The sequence below is a fragment of the Prunus dulcis genome, chromosome 3, assembly GCF_902201215.1.
Source record: "Prunus dulcis chromosome 3, ALMONDv2, whole genome shotgun sequence".
NCBI classification, from domain to species: Eukaryota; Viridiplantae; Streptophyta; class Magnoliopsida; order Rosales; family Rosaceae; genus Prunus; species Prunus dulcis.
Window position 1 is genome coordinate 13,049,972 of NC_047652.1, and position 13,715 is coordinate 13,063,686.

At 36.4% G+C, this 13,715-nt stretch overlaps 2 protein-coding genes across 2 annotated transcripts; one reads left to right on the forward strand and one right to left on the reverse strand.

The window, feature by feature from the left end:
• Positions 1 to 708: 708 nt before the first annotated feature.
• Positions 709 to 7,599, forward strand: LOC117622230 (plastidic glucose transporter 4). The gene is made up of 14 exons (XM_034352827.1): positions 709 to 1,021; positions 1,322 to 1,592; positions 2,254 to 2,368; positions 2,589 to 2,656; positions 3,027 to 3,159; positions 3,244 to 3,343; positions 3,435 to 3,547; positions 4,677 to 4,770; positions 4,913 to 5,066; positions 5,147 to 5,293; positions 5,389 to 5,462; positions 6,345 to 6,433; positions 6,537 to 6,651; positions 7,166 to 7,599. Exons 2-14 carry the CDS (start codon positions 1,328 to 1,330, stop codon positions 7,346 to 7,348), a joined length of 1,650 nt encoding a protein of 549 aa, XP_034208718.1. The 5' UTR covers positions 709 to 1,021; positions 1,322 to 1,327; the 3' UTR covers positions 7,349 to 7,599.
• Positions 7,600 to 10,166: 2,567 nt separating this feature from the next.
• Positions 10,167 to 13,514, reverse strand: LOC117623537. The gene is made up of 4 exons (XM_034354554.1): positions 13,349 to 13,514; positions 12,601 to 12,661; positions 12,325 to 12,514; positions 10,167 to 11,186 (listed from the first exon to the last, which is right to left on the reverse strand). Exons 1-4 carry the CDS (start codon positions 13,466 to 13,468, stop codon positions 11,144 to 11,146), a joined length of 414 nt encoding a protein of 137 aa, XP_034210445.1. The 5' UTR covers positions 13,469 to 13,514; the 3' UTR covers positions 10,167 to 11,143.
• Positions 13,515 to 13,715: the final 201 nt, after the last annotated feature.

A 13,715-nucleotide genomic window follows, 5' to 3' on the forward strand; every position in this document is an offset into this window, starting at 1 on the left:
AGTATTCTTAAGACCCATAACACGTCCAAAGTTAGCTGCACTTATTTCAAGGACATTGTCGTGCAGTTTGAACCTTTCAATCAAAAAATTGAAAAGTGGCCGGTGACCCAATATCAATAGCTCACTTCTCCTTCAACAATTTTTCCACTGTATGATGGAATCTTCTAGGTTGCATCTAATCATCAAACATTTCACTTGTTTTGACTTATTTACTTTCCCACTCCCACCTGAAACAGGGGAACCATATGCCACCTTGTCTTTGGGGTTCAATTTTCTCCACTTTGCAACAATTTCTTGTTCTCTTGTTGTACCTGAAAATATAAACTATCATTAAAAAATTATTTTAATATACTGTGAGCCAATATGTTGCCATCTCTTCACCTCATTGTCGAACTATGCGCTGCCAACTTGACCCATTTCATCCTGTTCCTTTTTCTTGTGAATATTTTTAATAAAAAAAATCATCCTAATATTAAGCAACCCTATTTCAAATTCCAGTACTTTCCACCACAGGAGTTTCAAATTCCAACGTAGATAGAGAGGCCAAGCCACACGATGAACGAATGACGCAAGTCAAGCCCCCGCTGTCCCCACGTGCAACCTGCGACGTCTCCACCGCAACCAAATCTAATCCAAAATCCCGCGAAATTATCGTCCAAATAGGAAAGGAAAACAAAAAAGAAAATTGTAACTCATTTCAGCTAACAAATTCCCAATAATTAAATTTGTAATATTCATGGAATATATCTTGCCAAATCCAAATGCGAGAAAAAAAATATCGATAGAGTAACAGTGTTGAATTCTTCACCCACTTTGTTGTTTTTGGTGGCAACTGATCACTACGCAAATAGTGCCCCTCCCATTTTCAACTCATTTTCAGCGGACTTGCCAATATACTCTCTCTCTCTCTCTCTCTCTCTCTCTCTCTCACTCTCACTAAAAACCCAATTGCAAATCACAGCATCACAGACTGGTCGATCGCTTTCTGGGTTTTGTTTGTGATATTCTCGACTTCAATTTGGTAATTAATTTATGGGTTTCTAAATTTCCTTTCTGATAATCCATGTAATGGCATTGTTACAAATCACTACGAGCAAAATGGGTTTCTTTTGTTGATCTTCAATTATTGTTTTTTTCTTTTAATTTTGTCTGTGCTCTGTTCTTGTTCTTCAATGGCATCACCCTAATTTTGGTAATTTCTGCAATGAAATCAGTTTCATTCCATAGCTGGTTCTGGCTGGTTTTTTAGTGTTATAATCTTTAATTTTAAATGGGTTTTTGTTATCTTTGACTTTTCGGCAATGGGGCAATTAATCACCAGGTAAAAATGCAAACGTCAACTTATGGTGCACTAAAGGGGAGCATAGGATTTGGGGTCCAAAACCAAAGAAGGGTATCGGGTTTTGGTGAATTGAGAAATAGAACAAGTACAGTATCCAGAAATCTGTGCGTGACTGATAGGAGCATTTGCTGCGGTGGATTGTGCCTCAGTTCTGCGTCTATGGGAGCCAAGCTTGCAGGTCTCAGAACGGGCTTTGATGGGATTTCCATGTCCACGTTGAAAGCCAGATCGGTCCAGGCTCGGGCTTCTGGTTTGTTAATTGCTCTCTTAATCATGTTTTTTCATTTTTGCTTATTTGTTAGCTTAGAGAATAATATGGTGAGTTCTATTGGAAGATAGTATCTGTCTCTGTTTTTTCACTTTCAAGAAAGATCTTCTAGTTGTCTATTTGTTATCCATATCTGGTTAGTGATGTATGTAACTTTCTTAGTTTACTCAAATTCTAGCCTCATTCTATTGTTCGACTGCGAGGACGAGGGTTTGTTTCATACTAATTGTCACCTCCTCTTAATGGGTTCTTTCACAGCTGTTTTATGGCAATTTTGGCCGGTTGGGATTACATGAAATTCGCCGTCAAGAGTGTGATTGGAAAACTATGTTCTAAATCTGTTGTTGCTCACTCCATGAAAAAGTAATTTCAATATGTTGTTGCTCACTCCGTGAAAAAGTCATTTCAATTTGTTGTATCTTCCCAAAAAAAAAAAAAAAAAAAAAATTTCAGCAAAATCTGTTTCTATGGAACTGTATATGCTGTAACCAATCTGGATGCTTGTTGGATGGTGTTGAATGACCTTACATGTCAGTTTAGGAGGATGCATATGTTTGTTTTCTTGGGATTTCAATACTTTACTGGGCCATTATACATTGGGTTTTGATTTTATTATTGTTCTTACTAGTACTATATAATGCAGATGGCGATCTTGAGAATCTTGTTCCCTCCAAGCCTCAGGGGAAGTCTTCTGGAACAGTTTTGCCATTTGTTGGTGTTGCTTGTCTTGGAGCCATTTTATTTGGTTATCATCTGGGGTACAGTTTAATTTGATTACGAGAATACATTCTCAATTCAGTCTCACTTTCCTTAGCAAGTGACTTAGGTTGTGCATGTCAAGTAAGATATTATGTTTCAGTTGGTCACAGAATGTGTATGCAAGTCATGACATCTTGTTATTTATCTTTCTACAGTGGTTCAGCGTATAACTTAATCATGTGTGAGGCTCACTACGACATCTGCCTTTATTTTTTGCAGGGTGGTAAATGGTGCTCTTGAGTACCTATCCAAGGATCTTGGCATTGCTGAAAATGCTGTATTACAAGGCAAGTCCACTTTTTGGTCGGTTTAATCTGTGGAAAATAGCGTAACTCAAGTAACATTTCTGGTTTGTTTTCTTGTTTGTATTCTTCATATATTAGAGTCACATGAAGCAATTTTTACCATTTTCCTATTGCTTGAGGACTCCATTACAAAATTAAGGAAGGAATATATAGTCAAGTACTATCATTATTTTTCAACAAAAAACAAGTATTGTAGGTTATTTTAAAGACTCAGTGTATTTACTTAACTGCACTGCGACGCATATAATGTCGCCCAAAATTTAGGTTCTTTTTTTTTTTTTTTTTTTTTTTTTTGGCGCATACTGTTTGCTATTAATATTGCATAGTTCCAACACCATAAAATATTTTGCAGGGTGGGTGGTTAGTGCGCTTCTAGCCGGTGCCACAGTTGGATCATTTACTGGTGGAGCGTTGGCTGATAAGTTTGGAAGAACTAGGACTTTTCAATTAGATGTCATTCCTCTAGCAATTGGAGCATTTTTATGGTCTGTCTTTTTCCATCAACTATATGGTTGTGATCATTCATATGAGTGTTATAAACTAATGAATAGTTTTCTTTAATATTTCAGTGCCACATCCCAGAGTGTGCAAACAATGATAGTTGGCCGCTTACTTGCTGGCATTGGAATTGGCATCACATCTTCTATTGTCCCACTTTATATATCTGAGGTACTGGTTATGTTTATACATTCCCATTCTCAATTGTTGGCTTTTGACATGTTAACTTTACCACCTACCAACGCTATATGCTTATGTGCAGATCTCTCCAACTGAAATTCGTGGTGCGCTTGGATCTGTAAACCAGCTTTTTATATGTATTGGGATTCTTGGAGCGCTGGTGGCTGGATTACCTTTAGCAGCAAATCCATTATGGTATTTCATCATTGCACCTTTTCTTTTCTTTATGAACCATTTTGTGTGTGTGTGTGTGTGTGTGTGTGTGTGTGTGTGTTTTTTTGCGCCAGTTTATAAAACCCAACATCTGTTCAGAAAAGTTACTCATTGTTGATTGAAGTTTGACATATATAGAAGAAGGTGGAAGTAGAAATTAGGTGATAACTTGGCTAACTGGGCTCAGGTTTGGATGCTAATATTTATGGAAAATGCTAGGCTTACCACATTTTTATACCATATTGTGTACGACCTCTCTAATAGAGGTGGGCTCCACCTCTATTAGAGAGGTGGAACACCATCTGTTCAGAAAAGTTACTCATTGTTGATTGAAGTTTGACATATATAGAAGAAGGTGGAAGTAGAAATTAGGTGATAACTTGGCTAACTGGGCTCAGGTTTGGATGCTAATATTTTATGGAAAATGCTAGACTTACCACATTTTTATACCTATTGTGTACGACCTCTCTAATAGAGGTGGGCCCCATTGTATTGTTGGGCTCCACCTCTATTAGAGAGGTGGTACAAAATGTGGTATAAAAATGTGGTCATCCTAGCATTACCCATAATTTATATATGAAGCATAGATACATTTTTGGCTTTGAGTTTGATATAGAATTTTTCTGGTATAAAGCCTATTGGCTAAAGTCTAAAAACAGTAGAGATATAGAAAATTCCTTGTATTCAAATGGGTGGAAAATGAAAATAGAATCTGGTGAAACATTTACCTTTGTTGACAAGTTCAAACTTATGTCATTGGGGCTAATTTAACCTCCTGGCTAGATTGATCTATCAATTTTCTAATAATCACAATCTTTGTTACTTTATTCCAGCGAGACAGAATGTTGCACTGTAAGATTTTCATTTCATCTCGTGTAATTATTCATCATTCTCAAGTGTATATTTTGCTGCAAGCGGATGAGTTTTTGAAATTATAGTAAACACTGAATGAATTCTTGATTATGCTTTCTATTGGTAAAAATGAAAATATGAAACTCTGTTTATGGACCTTAGTAGTCTGGATAACAGTGGTATAAATCTTTCCTATTTTTAAATATCAATTTTCCTGCTCTCTCTCTCTCTCTCTCTCTCTAATTATTTTTTCTATCAGGTGGAGGACAATGTTTGGTGTTGCAATAGTACCCTCTGTTCTACTGGCACTAGGAATGGCTGCTTCACCCGAAAGTCCAAGATGGCTTTTCCAGGTTGTCAAGAATGTTCGATCAAATAGCAGCACAGATGTTATGAGTGCAATTTTTATTGTGTTCTTTTCAGCTTTTAATTGGATATGATTGTTTCCTTCAAAATTATTTTCAATGGAAGTGCTAAGCTAATCCCTTTCTGCAGCAAGGAAAAATTTCTGAAGCTGAAAAGGCTATAAAAACATTATATGGAAAAGAAAGAGTTAGTGAGGTTATGCATGACTTAACATCAGCAACTCAGGGTTCTGTAGAGCCTGAAGCCAGCTGGTTTGATCTGTTCAGTAGCCGCTATCGGAAAGGTTTTCCCAAATTTTATGGAATTCATGTTTGCGATGTTAAGCATTCTTCTTTTTCTCTGTTGACATATGCCTTTATGCAGTTGTTAGTGTTGGTGCGGCACTTTTCTTGTTCCAACAGTTGGCCGGGATAAACGCTGTGGTCTATTATTCTACTTCTGTCTTCCGCAGTGCTGGCATTACATCTGATGTTGCAGCAAGTGCTCTTGTTGGAGCAGCAAATGTCTTCGGTTTGTGTCTCACTATCTTTCTTTTTGAAGATTGGAAAATTTGTTTCGTCTTAGTCATGAAATGTTCGCTAATGCCAAGAATGGTATCTTTTCAGGAACCGCTGTCGCATCCTCATTGATGGACAGACAAGGAAGGAAAAGTCTTCTACTCACAAGCTTCGGTGGAATGGTAGCGTTCTTTTTATTATAGATCTATTTCTTTGTTTGAAGTAATTGAATACCTTATGTATAGATGCACACATGCACTCACACATGGCAGACATTAATACAAAAAGGTAAAGTTTTATTTATTTATTGGCATTGATCTAGGTTTAAATTTCAACTCTTGAATTCTAACCTAACGATTGGTGACTATGTGCTCACGGCTCTCTCTCTATATATGCAAATATACAAATACCATGCTCCCACATGTATGGGTCAGTCTGGTAGAAACGCTAACTTGAGAGTAGTACAGTAGCTGCATTGGCTTGCCGCTCTTGTCCATATACACTTGTTAACTAATCATTTGGATACGTAGTACATTGTGGCTTGGCCGTGCAGACCACTTATAGTAATGTGAGGCTGCTGGCTGCAGAAGCGGCCATGAATTCTATGGCGTGTCAGGGCATGGAGGATCCTTTTTCGGATAAGTAGAAATGTTGAGTCAATACATTGCTGATTCATTCCAACATGATTTAAAAATGATCTGTACTTAATGATTATAGATATTTCTTCTCCATTAACCCAAGTGCTCTACATGTGTGCCCTGTCAGTTTTAGATTCACTGTCTGCATAGGTAGCAGACAAAGGTCATGAGGCTTGGAACTTTCATTTAGTTGAAAAAATCATGGAAAAGTTGCACGCTATTTCTCCTTTATGTCCTGTGCATTGACCTTAAATGGCTTCCTGAGTGGACGATTTTTCTGAAAAACAAAATTATCATCCCCCAATGCATTTAAAAAAGCTTTGGCGGTGCTGTTGCTTTAATTAAAATTGTGATAAAAATGGTTTCCTGTTTTTCCCTCTCTTTCTCACGTATTACTGATAATTTTTTGTTTCTTGATTCATTAAGGCTGCTTCAATGTTGCTGCTTTCTTTGTCCTTTACATGGAAAGTCCTGGCTCCGTATTCTGGCCCCCTTGCTGTTGCTGGGACTGTTCTGTAAGTCAGAGGTTCCCTTTAAAATATAGATCCATACTCTTTATGCATTTGAAAGCTTAATATCCTATTTCAACATGGTTTTCATTTTTTTTTTTCTTTACAGCTATGTATTGTCCTTTTCACTTGGCGCTGGCCCTGTGCCTGCTCTCCTTCTTCCAGAGATATTTGCTTCAAGAATCAGAGCAAAAGCAGTTTCTTTGTCATTGGGCATGCACTGGGTAAGTGACAATAGGAAAGGTTTTTTTTTTCCAACAGCTATTAGTTATGATATCCTGCCCAACCAGTCAGTATGTTTGAAGGATTAAGACTTTCCAGTAAAGCATGGCTGTTATTGATATTTTAGATGCAGGAAGCAAGACAAATTTTTGGGTAATTAAATAATTCAAACCAGACGATTTTTTTTTTTGGTCAAGTCAAACCAAACGAACTTGATTGCAGGAAGGATATTCATTTATCTTGCCAATGACTGTGTGTTATTGTCTAGACCTGCAGTCGGATATTTATATATTCATGCCTAACTGTGTTTGCATATACATACATATCTGGTATGCCTGTTAAGTATGTAAAAACTTTACTTCTGTTTTCTGTGTGGAATGAAAACGAATGAAGAGATGGATATTATGCTTACATTGATCCTGTTTGCGCAAGGTTATTTTTGGCTGTGCTTTTATACTCCATCGGTTTACCTTTCTTATCTCATTTATTAACTGAATGTTTATGCTGTTTCACCAGATTTCAAACTTCGTCATAGGCCTCTATTTCTTGAGCTTTGTAACCAAGTTCGGGATCAGCTCAGTGTATCTCGGATTTGCTGGTGTCTGTCTTCTTGCTGTCTTGTACGTAGCTGGTAATGTTGTTGAAACGAAAGGGCGGTCATTGGAGGAAATAGAGCGTGCTCTTAGCGTTGCAACTTGATTATGATACTCAAACTACATGTAAAAATCTCACAACAGCTTTGGATTTTGGCCGAAGCATAGGCACCATCCCTCCTTTTCATGCTATGTGGACTAGGTCATTTCCACCTCTCGTGGTCTTGTATTTAGAGATTGAACTTTTGATTGTAACCGGATAAAATGGTGTCTATGGAATTCCATAGCTGTGCACAATACTACTCGGTGATGAGTGCTTTGTGAATAAAATATCTTAGTATCTACCGTGAATTTTAATACTGTTCGTAATTTGTTGTCAGATTGAATGACTTGTGTACAGGACCTTAAATGGTGAGAGAAGGCCAATATCCAGCCAAATAGGCCCAACATTTTTTTACGGTATGATTTGGAAGATTCCATAAAAAAATGTTCCGGTATTGGCTGAACACCAAAAAATATCGTGTTAGGAGCAAGTGCGTGGAAACTTTTATGCGTTTACCATAAAAAAAATGTTGGGCCTATTTGGTTTTGTTTTCAGATTACTAGGCCTATTTAGTTACTGTTTTCGAGCTTGTTTGGTAACCATTTGAGTTTTTCAATTTTCAGTTTTTAGTCTTTTTGTTTTCAAATACCCAAAAACCAAAAAATACCAAAAATAGTTACCAAATATGTTTTGTTTTATTTTCTTTTTCAGTATAAGAAAAATAATAAATTATCTTATGTATATCCACATTAGAAACTTAGGTTTAACTGTTACAAAATTACCTTAAAAAAAATATAGTACCTTGGGTTGTATCGAATCGAGAGAGATAACGAACAAAAAAAATAGCAACTTGTTCTTGGATTATGACATTTCTAGAGGCTCTCAAGTTTGTATTAGTACATAACTAACAAAAAATAGCAACTTGTTCTTTGATTATGACATATCTAGAGGCTCTCAAGATAGTATTAGTTCATAACTCTTCGCAAAATGTTATGTATACATTAATGTTCCATTCTAAAAGGCTCTTAACATTGGGATTTTTTTTTTTTAAGAAATGTCACCTAAATTTTTACCACAGTTTTAATTTGTCACCTTAAAGAAAAATTTAAAAGAAATGTCATCTTAATTTTTCAAAATTCATGATTTGTCACCTTCCCCCATCCCATGTGCATCACTGGTGGCTCTAGCCAACCCCACCCACCTTGAAATCCATTCCCCCTTCGATGTGTTTTTGGAGTGAGTGGGGTTGGGGTAGGGGAGAAAGGGAGAAAATTCCCTTTTTCTCTCTTTGTTTTCCTTGAAAATAGAAAGACTAAAATACCCTTAAAATAGATGGAAAATTGGATGTTGTTAAAATCATATGACAAATAATGGATTTTGAAAAATTAAGGTGACATTTCTCTTAAATTTTTCTTTAAGGTGACAACTTAAAATTGAGGTATAAGTTCAGGTGACATTTCTACAAAAATTCCTATAATCTACTTTCATGTTTTGGTTGATTCTAAAACATAATCATGACTAGGTGACTCTTGGGTTGCGTTCGAAGGTCATGGGTGTGAGGATCACTGGGTTGGGTCACTAGGTTGGCTTAGAAATCACTTATTTGGGTTCAAGTGTCATCGGGTCGGACAGTGGGTCACTAGGGTTGGGTCTAGTTGTTGTCATGGTAGGTTCAGTTGTCACAAGGCTAGGTTAGCGGGTCATGAAGTCGAGCCTAAAAGTCTCTTGTTTGTGCGGGGCCTATGTTTAAGGGGATGAGTTTGAGTGTTAAAATTAGTTTGTGGTCGTGGGGCTTGGGGGTGCACATGTTTTAGTGTCATGTAGGTGTAAAAAGTGGGCCCACTTTCTCAAGGTAGTGAGTCTCAGCTATGGTCTAAAATATCAATAATATTGACGAAATATCAAGGATATAATCATTTTTTCAGGTCACGGATATTTCAGAATATATCCATACACATATCGTATAAATATTGATAATATCGAAAAATATCGATGTCGATAATTTCACTCACACTTCAGCAATATTTTGTTAAAATATGTATATTTATATTGTTTAGTTTTGAACTGTTTTTGTAGGAATTAGATTCTCACAAAGCGAATGTGAGTCTTTGACCTTTCCTTTTGGGATGGAATCGAGCGACTCATGGAAAAAATTCTAGACCCAATCTTCAAATGATTTTGCTTATGGACAACGTCAACCAATCTCGGATCCATATGAGTGGCATGTTAACAATTACATGAAAAACTATTTTGGGGATTTATCATTTAATAACTACTCACAATATACTTATTCTACACATAGGGATGATGAAGATACTGAAAAATTTGAACCTCATACTCACTCATGTATCTTACCATGCAATATATAAACTGTAAAATATTGTAGTAAATCATTATATATAAATGATTATGGTGTGTTTAATTTCTTTTGTTAATTACTACATATTTTCTATCCTCACAGTGTTTGTCGGCTCGCTATATAATCAACTTAAATCAATTAAATCCATCATGCAATGAATTTCCTTCCAATTTTTTGTGATAGACTAATAGATAATTGACTAATTAAATATCCTCCAAAGTTTCAATAAAAATTTCCAAATTTTTCTTACAATTTCCGTGGTTTTTATTCAATTTTTATCGATATCGATAATATCCCGATATTTCCATATAAATTTCCATGTTTATGGACTACCGATATTTCCGATACCATTAATATTTTAGACCTTGGTCCCAGCTCATAGTTTCAATTTTGACTTAGTTGAGTTATGCAACTTTGAAGTAACACCTATTTTGATGAAACTTAAAAATGTAATTTTTCGAGCTCATAGAATGAAAGTTCATGTTACAGGAAGTGAATGTTGGAAATAATGACAATATCAGAAGGCAACAAAAAAGAAATTATTTGCTTGGTGTATCCTATGAAGATTGCCAATGGAGGTATAAATTCATCTTTGCTTGGTGTAGTCTACGAAGATTGACAAAGGTCTGAATTCAGTTTTGCTTGGTGTATTCTATGAAGATTGAAAAGGAGGTGTTTTCGTGGTTCCAAATCCAAAGTGCGTCTTTCTCTCATGTGCCTTGTGCTTGCAACAGCGTCACTAGTAGGTTAGCACGTTTTGGTCTTTGAGCCAAGCCAAGTAACCTACTAATGAGCAATTCAACTTCAATGCTTTCAAATAGTGAAGCTTCTCAGATCTGAATCTTACTCAAATCAACTTGGGCTGACTCTGTTCATGTACAACAAAGACCTCTTTTTTCTTTGGATGAATATAGCAACAAACCAGTTAAAGTTTTATAGGTAATATCATTCACTCTGCCCATGTTCAACACATTTGCACCAAAGTGTATAAAGCTGGAAACATAACGAATTATACCAGCAAAACATTTTACTTATGATGAAAACACACAAAACATATTCGGAAATAGTCTGATTCAATTACAAAAATGCCAGAAAAAGCCACCAAAAGTTTTCAATCCAACACATGCAGCTAGTGGAGACAAACATGATTGGTTTGAGCTAAAACATATTGCAAAATGATTCAGACAGAGTCTAACAATGTTAGAAATCACAAAATAAAATAGTCATCAATTTTTTTTTTCTTTATAAAATTTTTGTTTGGTCATTTCATGGTCTCTACCTAATATAGTGCACAAGAAATACAGGAATGAAGTGTTTGATAGAAAAGTTGAACATTTACCTCAACATTATAACTAACATGTGCAAGGTAGATGCTCTCTACCAATAAAAATCTAATCGCCTAGGTTAAGCAATCACCTTGCAGCCAAATATTCCGAAATCAAGAGACAATTTTGGAAACCAGCACTCAGGGGAACCATATTTCATCTTCATGGCAATATTTACATGTTTGCTTTCCTTTCCCACCTTTCCTTTGTGTCCAGCCTAACAAAATAGTAACATTAGATTAAAAAAGTACAGTACATAAATTAAAACAATAAATAAATAATGCAACACTACAATGATTAGAATGTTCATTATGAGCAGAACAGATCACCACCAAGCTACCTTCCTATGTTTCCAGTCATACATATGACATAAAATACATGGGTGCACAATACGCGGGATGCACACACATAGAAGCATGTGCGTGAACATACACACGCCATGGACATATAGAATGCTAGGCGTACCATCTTTTGGTACCACATTTTCATACCATCTAATGTCGCATCAGACTTGTGCATGCCACATCAACTAATGATTCCAACTTTATTTAAATTTTTATTCACTGGAGAAGCTGTTTAGCTTCTCCCTCCTCCGTAGCCCAAAAACTTCCCATCTCAGGCAGATATAGCATCATCAATCACCGGTGAAAAATTGACCATGCATTCTAGATCTAGATTCTGGTACACTCCTTGTTTCTCCAGTCAGATGGCTCCTATCAGCAATGGTTTATTTGAAAGGGTCAAAACTCAGGAACTATATATCGAAGGATTCTCCCATCTCGAGCACAGAGGGAGGATGGAAGTGTAAAGATAAGAAGATGAAGTTCGGCCAGTGGGTGAGGAGTCGCAGAGAGAGGATGCCAGTGTAATGATAAGAAGATGAAAAGGCTCAAAATATTGTTGGAGTCCTTAGCTGATGTGGGATGTACATGTCAGATGACACATCAGCTGGTATAAAAATGTGGTGCCAATACACCTAGCATTACTCATGGACATATGTCTGCACACCCACACCCACACCCACACACACACAACTGATACGTTCATGCGACCACACACCGAGGATGCTGCTGTAAAATTGTTGAATAAGTTACCAAAAATTTCACCAGTTTTCCCCCTCCAAATATGGTGATTTTCTATTTAATCTTTGTTTTTCGCTCAACAGATATATTGTCTCTTTCAAACTTCAAGCAAAAACACAGCAATTGGGGAATAAATTGGTGACTTCACATCCATGCAACGAGCATTTCTAATATCTACAGGTGTGCAGTGTTCTACAGATGTGCCACAGAAGTCCCATAAATATTAGTATCTAGGCATGCATACTTTCAGCTAACTAAGTAGGCATATCATACCCCCAATGCAACTTCTGGCGCTTCTGTGGTGCATGATAGGTTGCTATGCCTTCTTGCTGTACAAAGGAACTGCTTTCTTTCTGGTGGCTCTCAAAGTTGAAGTTAGTTGAATTTTCAATTGGTACAATTGAATCTTGATTTGCTGAGTGTTTGGCATTCAGGCCTTTGCTGTGAGACTTACCAGTACCACCTGTGATTCACTTGACTTGAAGATTAAACAGAAAACCAAAAACATATATGAAAGAAAAACGAACATAACCAAAGAAACCAAGGAACCTTTTGGTTTCTTTTCAATCTTTGATGTTGATTTTATCTGTAAACGTCTCCTGTGCAGTTCCTATAAGATTCAAGAGTTTAAGCCTTTATAAGTAATTAAAGCATTGAATGGAGAAAACCAAAAAGATACTTGATGGGCTTACGATGATCATTCACAAAAGAAATCCTAAACTATGTAACTTTTTAAAAAAAATATCTCCAGAACGAAAGAATGATAGCTTTCTTTTGGAAGTGGACTCCTTGTTCACTTATGTTGTCCTGTTGTATTTTATAAAGTTTCACGTTTCTTATCGAAATCTACATTTCCACATTCCTAAGCAATGACCAGCATTTGAATTCTAAACTCACACACTTGCATGGTCTTAGAAATACTAAAAGAATCAGTCCTAGGTCCTCTAAAAGTTTCCCACCCTTGTTCAGAGGTGTGTATTTGATGAAGCTTATAACATATTCAAAAGTCATTAAATCAGCAATACCCCTATTAAAACTCCAGAAGATCTTAGAACTAGTCACAGCTACAATAACCCAATTGAACGGATTATTCAAAAAGTTGAAGGATGGATCAAAATATGCACAAACAAATCAGCAACCATGTGAAAGACCCAAATACAAAAAATTGGTAATTTAAGCTTCTGGATGAAAATCATTCAAGAACAAGTTTTTCTATTTCCGTATTATCCAATGTCTGGTTCTTTAGCTAGCACAGAAAGATTTCAATTTCCGTAGAGATATGAGGTGGTAAGAGTACCTGGAACTTGGAGAGCTGGTCTTGGGTGATGCGTCTGGGCTTGTAATTGGGCTGTAAACATGGCGTTGATGCTATTGCTGCTTCCTTTCTCTCATCTTCCTTGTCTGGTTCCTTGCCCATGTCCTCCGTTTTCTTCCTCTTCCTTTTCTTTCTTCTACCCTTTGCCTACTTACGGATGCATATACCCACCGGCGCAACGCAATCGTCGTACTTTTTTTTTTTTTTTTTTTTTTTTTTTTGGGTCAAGGTAAGTTCCATTACTCACGGAATATTACAAAAGGCTCCATAACAAAAAATCAAAGTAGCCCAGGCCCAACATCATTAAAATAAAAAAATAACAAAAAATAAAAATAATAAAACTGAAACC

Coding starts and splice junctions, on each gene's coding strand:
- LOC117622230 (XM_034352827.1), top strand. CDS start 1,328: ATGCAAACGTCAACTTATGGTGCACTAAAGGGGAGCATAGGATTTGGG. Junction 2,657..3,026: donor TGAAAATGCTGTATTACAAG/GCAAGTCCACTT, acceptor AATATTTTGCAG/GGTGGGTGGTTAGTGCGCTT. Junction 3,344..3,434: donor TCCCACTTTATATATCTGAG/GTACTGGTTATG, acceptor GCTTATGTGCAG/ATCTCTCCAACTGAAATTCG.
- LOC117623537 (XM_034354554.1), bottom strand. CDS start 13,468: ATGGGCAAGGAACCAGACAAGGAAGATGAGAGAAAGGAAGCAGCAATA. Junction 12,515..12,600: donor GATTGAAAAGAAACCAAAAG/GTTCCTTGGTTT, acceptor AGTGAATCACAG/GTGGTACTGGTAAGTCTCAC. Junction 11,187..12,324: donor CGCCAGAAGTTGCATTGGGG/GTATGATATGCC, acceptor CTATTTTGTTAG/GCTGGACACAAAGGAAAGGT.